Genomic DNA, 14334 nt, shown 5'->3' on the forward strand with positions numbered 1-14334 from the left:
ATGCTTCTGCAAGTGCCCTTCACAATTCACATGAGAAAACACCAGGATAACTGTGGCAAATGAATTTATGTGTGAAGTATCTTCTATGTTTGACATTTATTAGGTTTTTTTTAAAAAAATATTCTCTTTGATCCTTATCAGAACTCCATGAAGTAGGTTAGGTTCAGAAAGAGAATTGCCCAAAGCCAGTCAGCTTCATGGCTGGGCGTGCCTCCTTTACGTCCCCTCAGGTTGGGTCTCCTGTCCCAAGTCCAACACTATTCTGGCACCCTGAGCCACTGATTTTTCTGCTTTAACTTTGAACGTGTATTCCTTACAAGTACCTCCAGCCATACTGTATCTGTCACAGGTAGTGGTACACACAAGCAACGGTAATAAACAAATTGCATGCTGCAGTTTGTTAACTCCTGGGAGCATGGCATTGAAGGGGAACTATTGATTTTTCATCAAAGGTGTGGGAAGATAAGCTATAAACTAGTTTCTAAGAACATTTGCCTCCCTGCATTAAATTCCCTGATGTGTCCTATGCAACCCCCCCCCCCCAAAGGCAATTGCTTCCTTGCAGATGACTTTAAATCAAATCTCGAGACAGGAAATAACTTTCAGAATCTGTGAGAACAGTGAGGGAGAATGATAGGTGATGAAAACTGTATTTTGGGAGGAATGACTAAATGCGGATTTGTGGTAAGTTGTCCTGTGCAATGAATGACAAAGGGTAATCTTATTGATATGATGATCAGCCATCTAGGCTGCATAGGGCAAAATTACAGGCATAGTTATTCCGAGTTCTCAAGTGTACTTGCCGTAGACAAATCCACCCACCTGAGTTTCTAAAATTAGTATATGAAGAAGGGCATTCACAGCAGTTTCAACCATGGGTGTAAGAATTAACATCAGAAAGATGGTAACCACAACCAGTGGTTTCTTTGTGGCAGCACTCATGAGTACAGAGCACAGTCATCTCTTTTCTTGTTGCCCACGGCTGCCATTTTGTTCAGAAACTCTTTTTTTAAAAAAACCAAAACAAGAAGATATGACTATTGGCACTTCACTTCCTCCACAAAAAGAGCACAGGCAATTTTAAATGTGCCTCTGTAGTAGGCTGTAGATGTGTTGTACAATTCTGTGTTGTACAAACGCTGCCCCTAGTATACTGCATAGTATAATAATTAAGCTACTGGAAGCCTTTTAGGGAAGTGAAAACTGCTGTAAATCAACATCTCTACAAGGCAGGGCATTATTGATCACTTAATGCAATATATACCATGTCATCTATTCCCCTCACTGCACCCCATATGTGGTATTGACAACTGAAGGATAAATGATAGTGAGAAATCATTATTCTCATATTTGAAGTTCCTAACTTTTGTGAGTAAATGGAACTAGCTTCTTTGAAATGCATCCCAAGCAGCAGGAGTATTCATTACTATTAAACATTATTATTTTTTCAATCTAGGCAATCTGGAGTGTTTTCCTGACAATCTGGCATAAATAGACTTAATTACATGTGCCACCAGGACAACATTTTTGTAAGAAAGTTGTGTGATGAAACTGTTAAGGTCTTGGCTGATAAGAGAAATTATTGTGCTGGTTATGAAAACTTCTCATTAAATGAACAGGAAAAAATAATTAATTTTAGTGTCAATCAAAACATCACATAAAGGAAACAGAAAAACAGAGCAAGGATGTTTTAGTCTCCTGTTTTTAATTTATGTGGACATTCAGGACGAGCTACTCCTTTGTTGTCATATGCTATCAGTTTCTGTTTTGAAACCTTATGGGGTCTTGTTGATATCAGATTCTGTGCTGCAATCCGGGTTCTTATTTTGATATCATTTTCTGGATCGCTGTTAGTTTTTAGAAGAACAATGGCTTAATTGAAATACAATATGTGGATTTCTACACACACCCAAGTGCCTGAAAATTCTCCAAGCCTGTAAGTTATTTTGACTGTGCCAGAAGCAGGCAGGGTTTCCTTGAAGTTAAAAGGTACAATTAATCTCCTGTTGCACTTCCAATTAACTAAATTGCTAACCTTATTGTGAAAAGTAGAAATGCAATTGAGTTGCTGCTTGAGGCATGCTAAAAGGGTGGGGAATGAAGTAATTTAATTAACTGACTTCAAGTACATTAAGAAGTATAGTGCCTTTCCCTCCCTCCCTTTCCCCCTCAGTACCTTTAAATAGATCATTGAATAATGCAGATTTTTTTTTTTACCACAAGAGAGATAATGCACTGTGTTCAATTTTCAAATTGTCTAATGAAACCTTGGTCCTACCAGAGCATAATGATTTGGAAGAGTTAATGCCAAGAAAACTACCCCTTTCTGACTGGCAAATATCCCAAATGTGCCATAAATGCTCACAGACGTCATTCCAAAATGTTCTGGACTGGAATGCCAAACAGAAGGACTCCACACTGCAACACTTTGTTGCAGACCCCCATTTGTTATATCTCTCGGCGAATACTTACATTAATATCTTCCAGATCTAAAAAGTTCAACACAACCCCGTTGCGTTTCCAGATGATTGGAGGCCGCAGAGGTCCATGGATAGCACAGTTCAATACAGTGCTCAGCCCAACAGTTACTGTGGTAACGCTGACCTTCTGCTCTTCAGAAAGTGTGAGTTGGACCACCTCTGTGAAAATAATGGAACAAAAGTAATTATTATTATTATTATCCATGAAATAAATCTGGCCTTTTCACTGATTGATTGGGGAGGTTTCAGCAATAGCAAAGGTATGAACTGCTAAAAAGGTCAACGTTAGAACAACAACATGAAATGGGATATACCTCAATAAACCTAGATTACAATGTAATCCTTTATTTCATGCTTCCTTGGTTGTCAGATAGCCTTCCAGCTATGTAGAAAAAAAAGACAGTATTGTCTTCCATTCTCATTTGTACCCTGCAGAAATTGAATTCAGATTAAATAGACTGCAGAGCAAACTATAATAATATTTACATCTCCTTCCTCAAACTGACAAGCATGAATAAAAGCAGAGTTCTGAAGTTTCTAATATGTACTCCTAAAACCACCTGTGGAATGTCCATGCTAGTACCTTTTCTAGGATCTGAGAGATACGTAATGTACACATGACCTTACACATCTGAAATCACCTTGTGTAGGTACATCATGGGACGCGGGTGGCACTGTGGGTTAAAGCACAGAGCCTAGGACTTGCCAATCAGAAGGTCGGCGGTTTGAATCCCTGCAACTGGGTGAGCTCCCGTTGCTCGGTCCCTGCTCCTGCCAACCTAGCAGTTCGAAAGCAGGTCAAAGTGCAAGTAGATAAACAGGTACCGCTCCGGCGGGAAGGTAAACAGCGTTTCCGTGCGCTGCTCTGGTTCGCCAGAAGCAGCTTAGTCATGCTGGCCACATGACCCAGAAGCTGTATGCCGGCTCCCTCGGCCAATAAAGCGAGATGAGCGCCGCGACCCCAGAGTCATCCTCGACTGGACCTAATGGTCAGGGGTCCCTTTACATCATAGTATGGTGTTTTCCCTCCTCCTGTAGGAAAGGGGATACTTTTGCAGGAGAAGCAGCAATATATATTCTGCCCTGGTCAATACCGACTGGCAGTGGATCTTCAAGGTTTCAGAGTGGAGTCTTTCCCAGCCACAACTGGAGATGCTGAAAGCTGATCCTGGTTCTTATTGCCATGCAAAGCATGTGCTCTGCTACTCAGCCATGGTCCTTCAGTGAGGCTTAGATTCTGTACAATTATCTTTGTACAGATTTTGATACCATACAGGAAAACTAAGATTGCCAACATTCTAACAGAAGGTTTCCTAATGCCTCTAACAGTTGCATGGCATGCAGAAAATTAAACTGGGGAAGTTCCCTCCACCAAGCATGGAGATGCAACGATAGAAGGAAGTTACATTTTAACCTGAAAACGAGCTGCTATAAAGGCAGAGGAGACCTGCCAGGAACAGGTGGCAACTTTGTGTGGGATACTAAGTGGAATGTCATCCAAATTCCCTGTTACAGTGGTACCTCGGGTTACAGACGCTTCAGGTTACATACGCTTCAGGTTACAGACTCCGCTAACCCAGAAATAGTATCTCGGGTTAAGAACTTTGCTTCAGGATGAGAACAGAAATTGTGCTGCTGCGGCGTGGCAACAGTGGGAGGCCCCATTAGCTAAAGTGGTACCTCAGGTTAAGAACAGTTTCAGGTTAAGAATGGACCTCCAGAACGAATTAAGTTCTTAACCCGAGGTACCACTGTACTCAGAGGAAATGAATTTGCTCTTCTTTCTTCAGCAGGGGGCAGGGAACCATGTTAAATTGCTTTGTGTGAATTGATTCTTAGCGTTCAAAATCTTTCTCCTTCCCTTAACATTACATTTTGATTAACACCTGCCCAGTGATAATAACACCAATCAGGATCCCAACATCTGTTCATTTGCCTGCTCAAAAAACAATGGCAGCATTGTGATTTGCACAGCCAGCTGTTATAAAATATGACAACAAGCACTTTGTTGGGTGTGCCCAGCTTTGCAGACAGGTAAGACACTTGATGGTGGAATTACTGTCAGTAGCAGAGAGCTGTTATTAAGCATTTCAACTAGAGACAGGGAGGCGGGGTTGAGCAATCAAAATGCTTTGTCAAAACTAACGTTTACAGTTTTATCATTCCCTGGTGCATCTTCTTGGCTCAGCATCTGAGGCACTGGCAAAAAAAGGAAGGCCTTGGAGCTGCACCACACATTTAAAAATGTTCCAAACTGAGCTTTCAAGTTAATAGTCCATTGAGATTGTTGCGTCGTTGTTGTTTTTCAATGGAGCAGTTGATTCAACACCTTTTTTTGGTGCTATGCTGGTCCAATCTATATCTGCCCGACAAACATGACAGTAAGTGCATTGATTCCAGGAGGCATGACATCGCTGGAATTCATGTTAATGTTGTGCCTGTAGATTTCTGTTGTTTTGCTGACTGCTGGATAGATTTTGCAACAGCCACGAGGAAAGCAGTAAAACAAGGTGCCCCCCCTTTTGTTAAAAGAAAAAAGAGAAATAATAAAGCTTGACATCACTGAAATAAAAGCTTGATGGGAACTTCCAGGACCCTCGTTGTGATGAAGCAACAAGAGTAATCAGACCTGGGATTGAGCAGTTTCCCAACGAAGCTCACATTTTTCTAGAGGCAATATTTTTGCCACATGGAAAGATTTAAGTACTTTTTCTCACTTTAACAGCTTTAAGAAAAGCTGTTAAAGTGGCTAAACCAAGCAGGAAACACAGGCTTTAAGTAAGCAGTGGGCTAAAAAATCATTAAATGCGTACACATGCGGCAGGGCTATGCACACAGAGTTTTGCAACAACACAATCCTTAGGTTCAGACAGCCTTGGATTTGTAGGGAAGGCAACAGCAAGGCAACCTAGTTCCTCTTTATAAGTGTCAAGGCTGATTTGCCTTTAAGAGAAACTTTGATTAGGAATTGAATCACTGGGCAATCTGATCACATACCCTTTGGTGCCTCACAGTTACTTCTCTTTATTTATGTCCAGATAAATTAAGTAGCCCCAATGAAGTGCAGATAAGGGCATCTGACATATCCTAGGGGTCCTTTAGGGGCAGATAAGGGTACCTTGAGCAGCGCTCCAGATGATACAAGAAAAGATAGGCCAAATTATTGACCCTCTCAGTTGCAAATGGTAGTGGCATGTTGTTTGCTTCTCAATGCATTCACCTTTTCACATCATGGAAAGGGCTTCTTATTGCTAAGGTTTTATAGGTTGGGTGCATTTAACAGAACGCACTCAAATAGAAATTACAGTGAGCTGATGATATCAACAAACTTAGCCAAGTTGGAAAAGCATTCCTGGACACATAAAAGGTTCTCAGACTTCATTAGGGGTGATGGTGTCACCATGTAATTAACCAAAATGAATAAATACATCACCTGAAATTGATTTTTTTAAAAAAAATACAATTTCTTCAGTGAGAAGTGTCAGGATGTTTTCCTTCCATTATTATGTCTTATGCTTTAGAGCTATTATTTCTAATGATCACAGATGACTAAGAGATCATTTTGCTTGAAGGAAAAGTACTCTGCACACACCGAAACCCTCCTCTGATTTCATTAAGTCTCGTTATGGAGAGGCACTGAAATGATACCATCTGGGGTTTGTGAGGGGTGGGAGCCCTGATTCAGAGTAAGTTCTGAAATTCAAAAATGTAAATTCCACTTAATAGGAAGATCAGAAGCTGGGAGCCTCAGGCCTGGGGGCTGAATGCAGCCTTCCAGGTGCTTCTATCCAGGCCTTGGAACTCTCCCCAGCCTGCACCCTGTTTTCCTAGGCCACACCTCTCACCAGCCCTCTCTGCACCCTCTTCAAATGCTTTTGCCTAGTTTGAATGTACCCTTGAAATGTTTGACTGGAAAAAAAAAAGATCTGTGGTGTGTGCGTGTGTCTATGCAAAAACCTTCAATACAGTGGTACCTCAGGTTACATACGCTTCAGGTTACAGACTCCGCTAACCCAGAAATAGTGCTTCAGGTTAAGAACTTTGCTTCAGAATGAGAACAGAAATCGTGCTCTGGGGGGCCAGCGGCAGCAGGAGGCCCCATTGGCTAAAGTGGTGCTTCAGGTTAAGAACAGTTTCAGGTTAAGTACGGACCTCCGGAACGAATTAAGTACTTAACCTGAGGTACCACTGTATTTCTCTAGTCTACTGTACAAAAGTAGAAATGGCATCCGTTGCTCTATCCACTTTTTTCCTTTCTTTTTTTTGCTTGTGGGCCCAAAGACATGCAGCCCTCAGAAGTTTGCCTGGGGAAAGTGCCCCTTGGGCTGAACAATTGCCCTGTACTAGATGATACTCAAATTTCTTGATACTCAAATATCTTGTTTTCCATGGCACCTGAGCATGAGTCACAGGGCAGAGGTTATCAAGTGACGCTTTGTCTGGGTCTTATTACATGACAGAGTATGACCTCAGTTGCCAGGCCACACGCACATTTCACCCTGCAGAGGGCATTCTGTGAAGAGGTCCATGTCAATATATTTGTTGTGTTTTCTGCAGACATTACTGAGCAAGTAAAACAAGAATTGTGCATGCCCTTGGAGCAAGCCATTCAGAAACAAGGTCACATTTACTGAAAACAAGTACCTTTCATTAATGGACTCTAAAGTGGAGGGCACCGGAGGGCAGATTTTCATAGTGCACTAATAGATATATGACTCTATGCAAAATGTTGCCCTGGAAGCCAGTGTTCCCTCTGTGAATTGAGATAAATTCTGTATAATTTGGATTGCTGGTCAAAATTGCCTCTCTGCACCTTCTATCTTTAGTCAACGATATTATGGCTTGATAATTGCAGCTTCTGACATGCCGTTGTGATCATTTCTTCAGTTTGTGCTGTCATATGCATCACTGGTTATATGTGCAACAAAAGCAGGCATTTGGTGCCCAAACATACTTTTTAATGAAAACACTGCTATATTTGGAATGTACTGAATAGGAAAAAGAACTAGTAATTAGCATAACACGTAACATTTAGTGGCTTTAATGAGGGTTGCTTTCTTTTGAAGAGGTATAATAAAGTAAGGGTACACTCATTTGATTTTATGTCTTTTAATAAGGTTTCCTTAATCCTGTTTCTCACAATGACTTGGACTCCATGAAACACTTCTAAAATCTATCCGCAGGCTCTTTATGAACACACTTTTGAGCGCTCCGTTCTCATGAAATTGGGGTTGGAAGGATCTGTCACTACCACTTTTCTCTGTTTCTCATTTTTCCAATCTTAAATTCAGTTCTCAACATTTCTGCAGCAATTTGGGGTTGTGTTTTTTGGGGGGGAGGGGGGGTCTAAGATTTTCATGTGACTTGCACATTTTGAGATTGAAGTCAACTCACTTCAGAGAGACCCTGACTCCACAATTGTTGCAACTCCAGTCTAAGTGTCCAAAGTCACAGTCTGTGATGTGTTGTAGAATTATTATTATTATTATTATTAATAATAATTTTATTTTTAATACCCCACCCATCTGGCTGGGTTTCCCCAGCCACTCTGGGTGGCTCCCAACAGAAATAAATAAATAAATAAATAAATAAATAAATAAATAATAAAGTGATAAAACATCAGACCTAAAAAACTTCCCTAAACAGGGCTTAATGGTTGTGTCCAGACCATTGCTAGTTATGCAGCATTTAAGAAATTAAAGGGTGTGTCCAGTGCTGTCAGTCTGCTAGCACAAAAGCCCTTTTGCTAGTGGAGGTGCCTTTCACAATGTTGTACAACGGAGGAAACCAATGCAACAGGTCCACTGGTGGGATCATTGTGCAAGAACGTAACCAGCAGCAAAGGCAAAAACTGGATACAAACAACCCCATGTGATTCTAAAATCCAATGCCTTGTTTAAGTTTTCAGTATACTGTATATTAAACTCCAGAAACCCTTGCATATTCCCCCTATATTTTCTTTCTTTTTTGAAATTAGAGCATCTTTAACAGAAAGGAACTGCACTGACTTCAGTAGCAACCTCTGCATGCTAATTGAGTCAGGTATTACTAGTTGTGCTATTTTATCACAGAAATCTTTTCTCTGCTGTCATCTGCAGCCCACCAACGGCAATCATAATTTCACAATGAAGACATGTATAATTGAGGTCATTACTGAGAGCAACCTGGAATTGAGCATCTACAGAACAAAACTCATTGATTTAGCATGGCTTAGAGATAATTTACATAGCAAATGTTGGTCATAGGCTTTACTTTTCTTATGCTATAGTAGTACACCGAGAACTCAATTTTCGTTTTGAAAATGCTTTTTGTATCTTTAATTAGATCTCTTCTGCTTAAACTCCGGACATATCATTTTGCAGTGGATTGTTACTAATTTTTAATTATTCTTGCATTTGCTCATAGATGCCTTTCAGTGCTTGAAATAGTGAAAATAGTTTATTGTGTGTATCGGGCACAAATCTTCTTAAAGGATTATTTACTAAGATTATTGTCTGAGCTCAGAATAAATACTGCCTGGAGTTAGTGGAGGTAGAATTTGTTCATTAAAAAGCCAGAATATTTTGTCTCAAAAAATTAGCGACTGCACTTTGTTGTGGGTTAGGAAGGAAATATTGTAGCCCCTTCTAAAAATCAGCCTTTGACTTTAGAATCTTAAAATAAAATTGCCTCTAATGAGGGGGTCAGTTTTTAAGTTATTTATCAGATTTATGGTGCAATACAATTAATGGGTGTTACATCCCATTGATTTTTAAAGGAGATTTAATTATATGCCAACTTTTCTGCAACAATTTGCAATTTTAAAAAATACAATAACCCGTATGAAATTTCATCAATATTTTAGCACAAATTTCTCATAATATGTACATTTTTGTATGCATTTTTGACTAACAGAAATCTTTTTTGCAAGCAATTTCCCCTAATAGAATGCACGTTTGCATGTTATTTTCAACTAATTTATACATTGACATGCACACACTTTCCCCTGGTATATGCATTTTTGTACACACTGCTTTGCAGGAGACCCGCAGTACAAAGTTTGGAGCGGTGCAAATGCTTAAAGATGACTGTGTTTTGGTTTGATAAGTGTGAATAAGATAATGTCTCATTAATATGCAAAGTAAATCAAATTCTCCCCTCCCCTAGTGGCAGGATAGAAAGTTGCTCCAATTAACAATGTTCTAAAAGTAAAAGATAGTCCATTTGGACCACCTTGTATAATGTAAATATGGAAGGGATATCAAGTTTGGGTGCATACTTTGTTTTTCAAAATCTCAATTTACAGATGGGTTTTACTGCCTTGTTATTTGAGCAGAGCTTCTCCAGTGCTTGGACTTATGTGAGAGAAAAAGAACTGGATGAGTGAACATGTATAATAAAATTATTTCTAAAATCCTAGTACAAATGTGCTAATCTCAGCTATATTTTGTAATTGCCATAATTCAAAGTATTAATGTAATGTATATATGCTGCCTATCATAGGTATGCTGCTTCAAAGTGTTTTACAGTAAATTCTCCACTAAATTAGTAATGGTGTTTTCTGAGGCATTAAAAAATGCATAACAGTGAGATGGTACTTAGCAGCTTAAACCTTGCCTGCCTATCCTTTACTTGTGAAGTCCACAGGCTATGGCTCTTTGAGCTGTGCTTCATCTTATGCTAAAAGTGTAAAATTTATTCTGTCAATCTTTTCTTCAGAAAAACAGCAACCTCCAATTCAGTCTTTCCTTCCTCCCTACATCTATCCAGAAGCTGAATCCTTCAAAACAATAAGGACAGATTTGTAGTTACGGCAGGTGGAATTTACCTTATCTTTTGTTCTGAGGCTCACGTGCCCACAGTTGTAATCTCTTAACTGGAAGTGGATGAAGCCAGAGTTGGGAGCGAATGGGTCTGACACCAAAAATGGGTATTCTAGAAGTGTTGGACCCACTTCTTTTCTATCTTTCACTCATGCCCTTCTCCCTCTGACACTCCCTTCTCTCCCCGCTTGTATTAACCATTTTTTCTTGCATTCATTCTTGCTTTTCTTCCTCCAGAAAAATTGCCTGCACAACAATTTAGGTTTAGTAAAGATAAATCTCAGTGGTGCAGACAAGATCCCTCCAGGGCCAGATTTAGGTTTGATGAGGCCCTAAGCTACTGAAGGTAATGGGGCCCTTTACATGTCCAGCTGTCCTTTGTCAACAACAAATGGTCGCTGTTTTGCCCAAGGATTAAGGCTTTCTGGGAGATGATTTATAATGAAATGAAAAGGGTATTTAAATATACCTTTCTGAAGAAACCAGAGGCCTTTCTCCTGGGCATGGAACTTTCTTTATGTATGCCACAACAGCAGCAAGAATACTTATTGCAAAGTATTGGAAGACACAAGACCCACCCACTCTGGAAGAATGGCAGATGAAGGTGATTGACTACATGGAATTGGCAGAAATAACTGGCAGAATCCGAGACCAGGGAGAAGAGTCGGTGGAAGAAGATTGGAAGAAATTTAAAGACTATTTACAGAAATATTGCAAAATTAATGAATGTTAGAATGATGTTGGAATGAAGCTAGGTGGTTTAAGCAGTAATGCTATAAAGGTGTATGTAAAAAAGGATTGATAACAGATGAAAATTTAAAGTTATAGTATATTAAGTTAAAGGATCATGAGAAAACAAAGAGGGAAAGAAATTGCTGACTTAACTAATTGAACTGGAATACAAAAAAGGGAGGTATGAGGAGGTCAGGGAAACAAGGATATGAATGTAAGCTATGGAAAGATTGATCCATTATTCTTTTTTTTTTTTCTTTTTAAGTGTCTTTTATTCTGTAGTTTGTATTTTGTATTTTTCTTGTATTTTTACTTTTAGTTTTTGTGTAATTCTTTTTTTCCTCTGAAATTTTAATAAATATCATTTTTAAAAAAACAAAAAACAAATGGTCGCTGTTTTTTGGGTTGAATATATGCGATATGGTAATTTATGGACCTAATAGGTATCTAACCAGTGATATTTTAGGGAGCTGGCTAGCAGGTGGGGCCCATTATTTACATCGTAGGAGCCTACACAACACAAATACTGTTGCTGTATGTAGGTTTTATTTTATTTGTTTTTTATCTTATATTTTGGAAATGTACTTCCAGTTTTTGTCTTTAATGTATTTGGGGCCCCCGAGAGAGTGGGACCTTAAGCTATAGCTTGTTTAGCTGATACGTAAATCCAGCACTGGATCCCTCCCTTCCCCAAACCCAAGGAGGGTCAGGGGAGAGAGATGGGTTTTTATCGCAGTCCAGTGCAAGAAGGAGGGAGGGCTAATCCTTCATTGCCCAGCTGCCACTCCAAGGAAAATCACCTGATATGTGGCAATAAGGCTTCCCATCCTTTTATTTCTATCAGCATTGCATATTGTGGGGACAGGATAGTTAACTTTCTGCAGGTACAACAGTGATGAAAACTGCCCCAATGCAGTGCCACAACGGGGGGGGGGGGGGACAGGTTCTCATTGTTCAGCTGAAAGAACTACCAATTCCATTCTGAGCAAGTCTGAAAGAACATAGGAAATAATTCAAGCTGGGGGGTGGGGTGGAACACATTCAAAACAGAATCAGGATAAATAATTCATCCAAAGACTTAACTTTAACGGGCAAGTGGACATGTGTTAAAACTGACAGTAAAGAGGTCAATTGAATCCTACAAGATGAGAAAAGGGAAAAAGGTTTGACTAGAACTAAGACAAATCAGCTGCACCTTTTCAACATATGGATGCACTTTTCAGGCGATGTTTGCACATTCAGTGAACACTGGTAGCAGGGAGCAGAACTGCGGTGAAAAGTCCTGACCTCCCAAAGGTGTTTACTGTCTGCACAAGTGTCATTGTAAAGGTGTAACTAACAGCTTCCATATTTTGAGAAGCACATTTATTTATTATTTTATTTATTCATATCTTGCCATTATCCCTGTGCAGGACCCAAGGCAGCTCACAACGTAAATTAAAACAAATACAACTAAAAACACACAATGATACAAATATTTATAAGTAACCATATTGAAAACAGCACTGAAAACCCTGAAAACAATGTAAAAGTACCCATATACATGCATCTTACTACCACTACCAACAGGACCCATCCTTAGCAGACCCTGTCACAGCAGTTATAAGTGGCCTAAGGCCTATCTGAACAAAAAAAGTCTGCCCATGAAAGGAAAGGTGATTAGGAGCAGCCACAAGAAGGCCCTCTCCAAGAAGCCATCCACTTAAAAATAATAATAACCAGCCTAGTTGCCCTTCTACCTTTGATTCCATTTCTTTCTCGGAGCCTTGGGGAACCATGAGCCCAGAGTGTAGTAACTGGATACCAGCATGAGGGAAATTGAAAGAGCTTTTGCATGTTACGTTAAACCAGGGGTATTTGTGACGGAAGCAAACTAAGAAGCTATGATCAAATTTGGCTTCCTGTGACATCTGTCCTTGAGATTGTGCTTCATAAGCCAACAACAAACTGTGCTTTAAGCCTGGCTAGCTGCTTGCTCACACTGTGCTAAGCAATTCCAGACTTTTTCAAGTATTTGGGATTGCTACTTTGTTCATCTCCCTTTGACTATATATGTGGAGGTGGGGGGGGGGGAATGCTCTCAGCTAAAGCAGGATCTGGTCCCAGGCCTCCTTTCTCTCATTACTAGTTTGGATCTCTTAAAAGCCCCCTTGACAGAAGCATTTCTTTGGGTCAGGTAGACAGCACCCTTGGGAATATAACTATTAACTTTACCATAGGTGCTTAGTGATTGCTGGGAGCCAGTCAGGATCCTACAGTTGGAATACATGTTTTTTGTTTTTTATTGCAGAGTGAGTGCTTTCAGGTGGTAAAAAGACAGTGGCATGCTGGACAGATTTGGCTGTTGGAATAGGGATGCATTTAGCAAGTGTTGCTACACAATGCTGCATAATTTCTTGATCTTCAGCTCTGGCCCTTTATGCTGAGCCCACAACTCCCCTCCCATTCTGCCTTCCATCTTTATCCAATATCACAGCCTAGGGCTCAACGGCTATGTTTTGGCTGTTGTTATGGCAACAGAGCTGTCTCTCTTGAATATGAAACCTCCATAAACCTCCTCAGTTTGATCATATCCACACATTATCAATTTTTACTAACACTGTAAAATTGCTAATGGCCAAATGACTTTCATAAATATTTCTGAGTGCTGTTGGTGTGGGGTAGTACTGTGTGTGTGTGTGTGTGTGTGTGTGTGTGTGTGTGTGTTAATTTTTGGCCACAGCAGTATACATCAACACAGAACAGCCACTGTAGATTAAATATGCCTTCTTGTTCTTCTGTGCTCAGTAAGTGGATATAAAGCTATTTGCTGTCAGCAGGGGAACAACACATAGGAAAGAGCAGCAATGAATAATGCTGTATGCAAACAGGAGCATGAGGCTCAAAGGCTAGCATATCAAAAAAGCAGGGATGGAAATCTAGGTCACATTTGGTTATTTCAGTTATCACTGATATATGTATCAAACATGCAGCTGCTTTCACAGTGACTGGTCTTAGGGCCAGAGGAATATGCATAGAGAAATATTGTCTCTGCTGAACAGAGCCTCCTGACCTCACCTACCCAAAAAGATTCCCACAAACCTTTTTCATTTGGGTTACGGCAGTGGACTGTGGCTTTGTTCTAAATATGATATAATAACTCACTTGATCAAAGTGGGAATGGAAGGAAGGGTCAGGAGAAAGCCACAGCATGTCCTGTAGTACATCAAGCCCTAAATGGCCTTGGCCCAGTATACCTGAAGAAGCGTCTCCACCCCATCGTTCTGCCCGGATGCTGAGGTCCAGCGCTGAGGGCCTTCTGGCGGTTCCCTCATTGCAAG

The 14334-nt window shown here is 40.2% G+C and overlaps 1 protein-coding gene across 3 annotated transcripts in view; it reads right to left on the reverse strand.

Annotated features, from left to right (window-relative positions):
- The window catches only part of FSTL4 (follistatin like 4), a 375555-nt gene that overhangs the window by 39774 nt on the left and 321447 nt on the right, over nt 1-14334 (reverse strand). For 2 of the 3 annotated variants that reach the window (XM_080997134.1, XM_080997133.1), the window contains exon 7: nt 2473-2639. The exons of the other annotated variant lie outside the window; for it this stretch is intronic. In XM_080997134.1, the coding sequence (XP_080853260.1) occupies nt 2473-2639 (167 nt within the window). The remainder of the gene's footprint in view (nt 1-2472; nt 2640-14334) is intronic. 3 annotated transcript variants of the gene reach the window in all.

This window comes from Podarcis pityusensis (genome assembly GCF_964106645.2).
Source record: "Podarcis pityusensis genome assembly, chromosome: 2".
NCBI classification, from domain to species: domain Eukaryota; kingdom Metazoa; phylum Chordata; class Lepidosauria; order Squamata; family Lacertidae; genus Podarcis; species Podarcis pityusensis.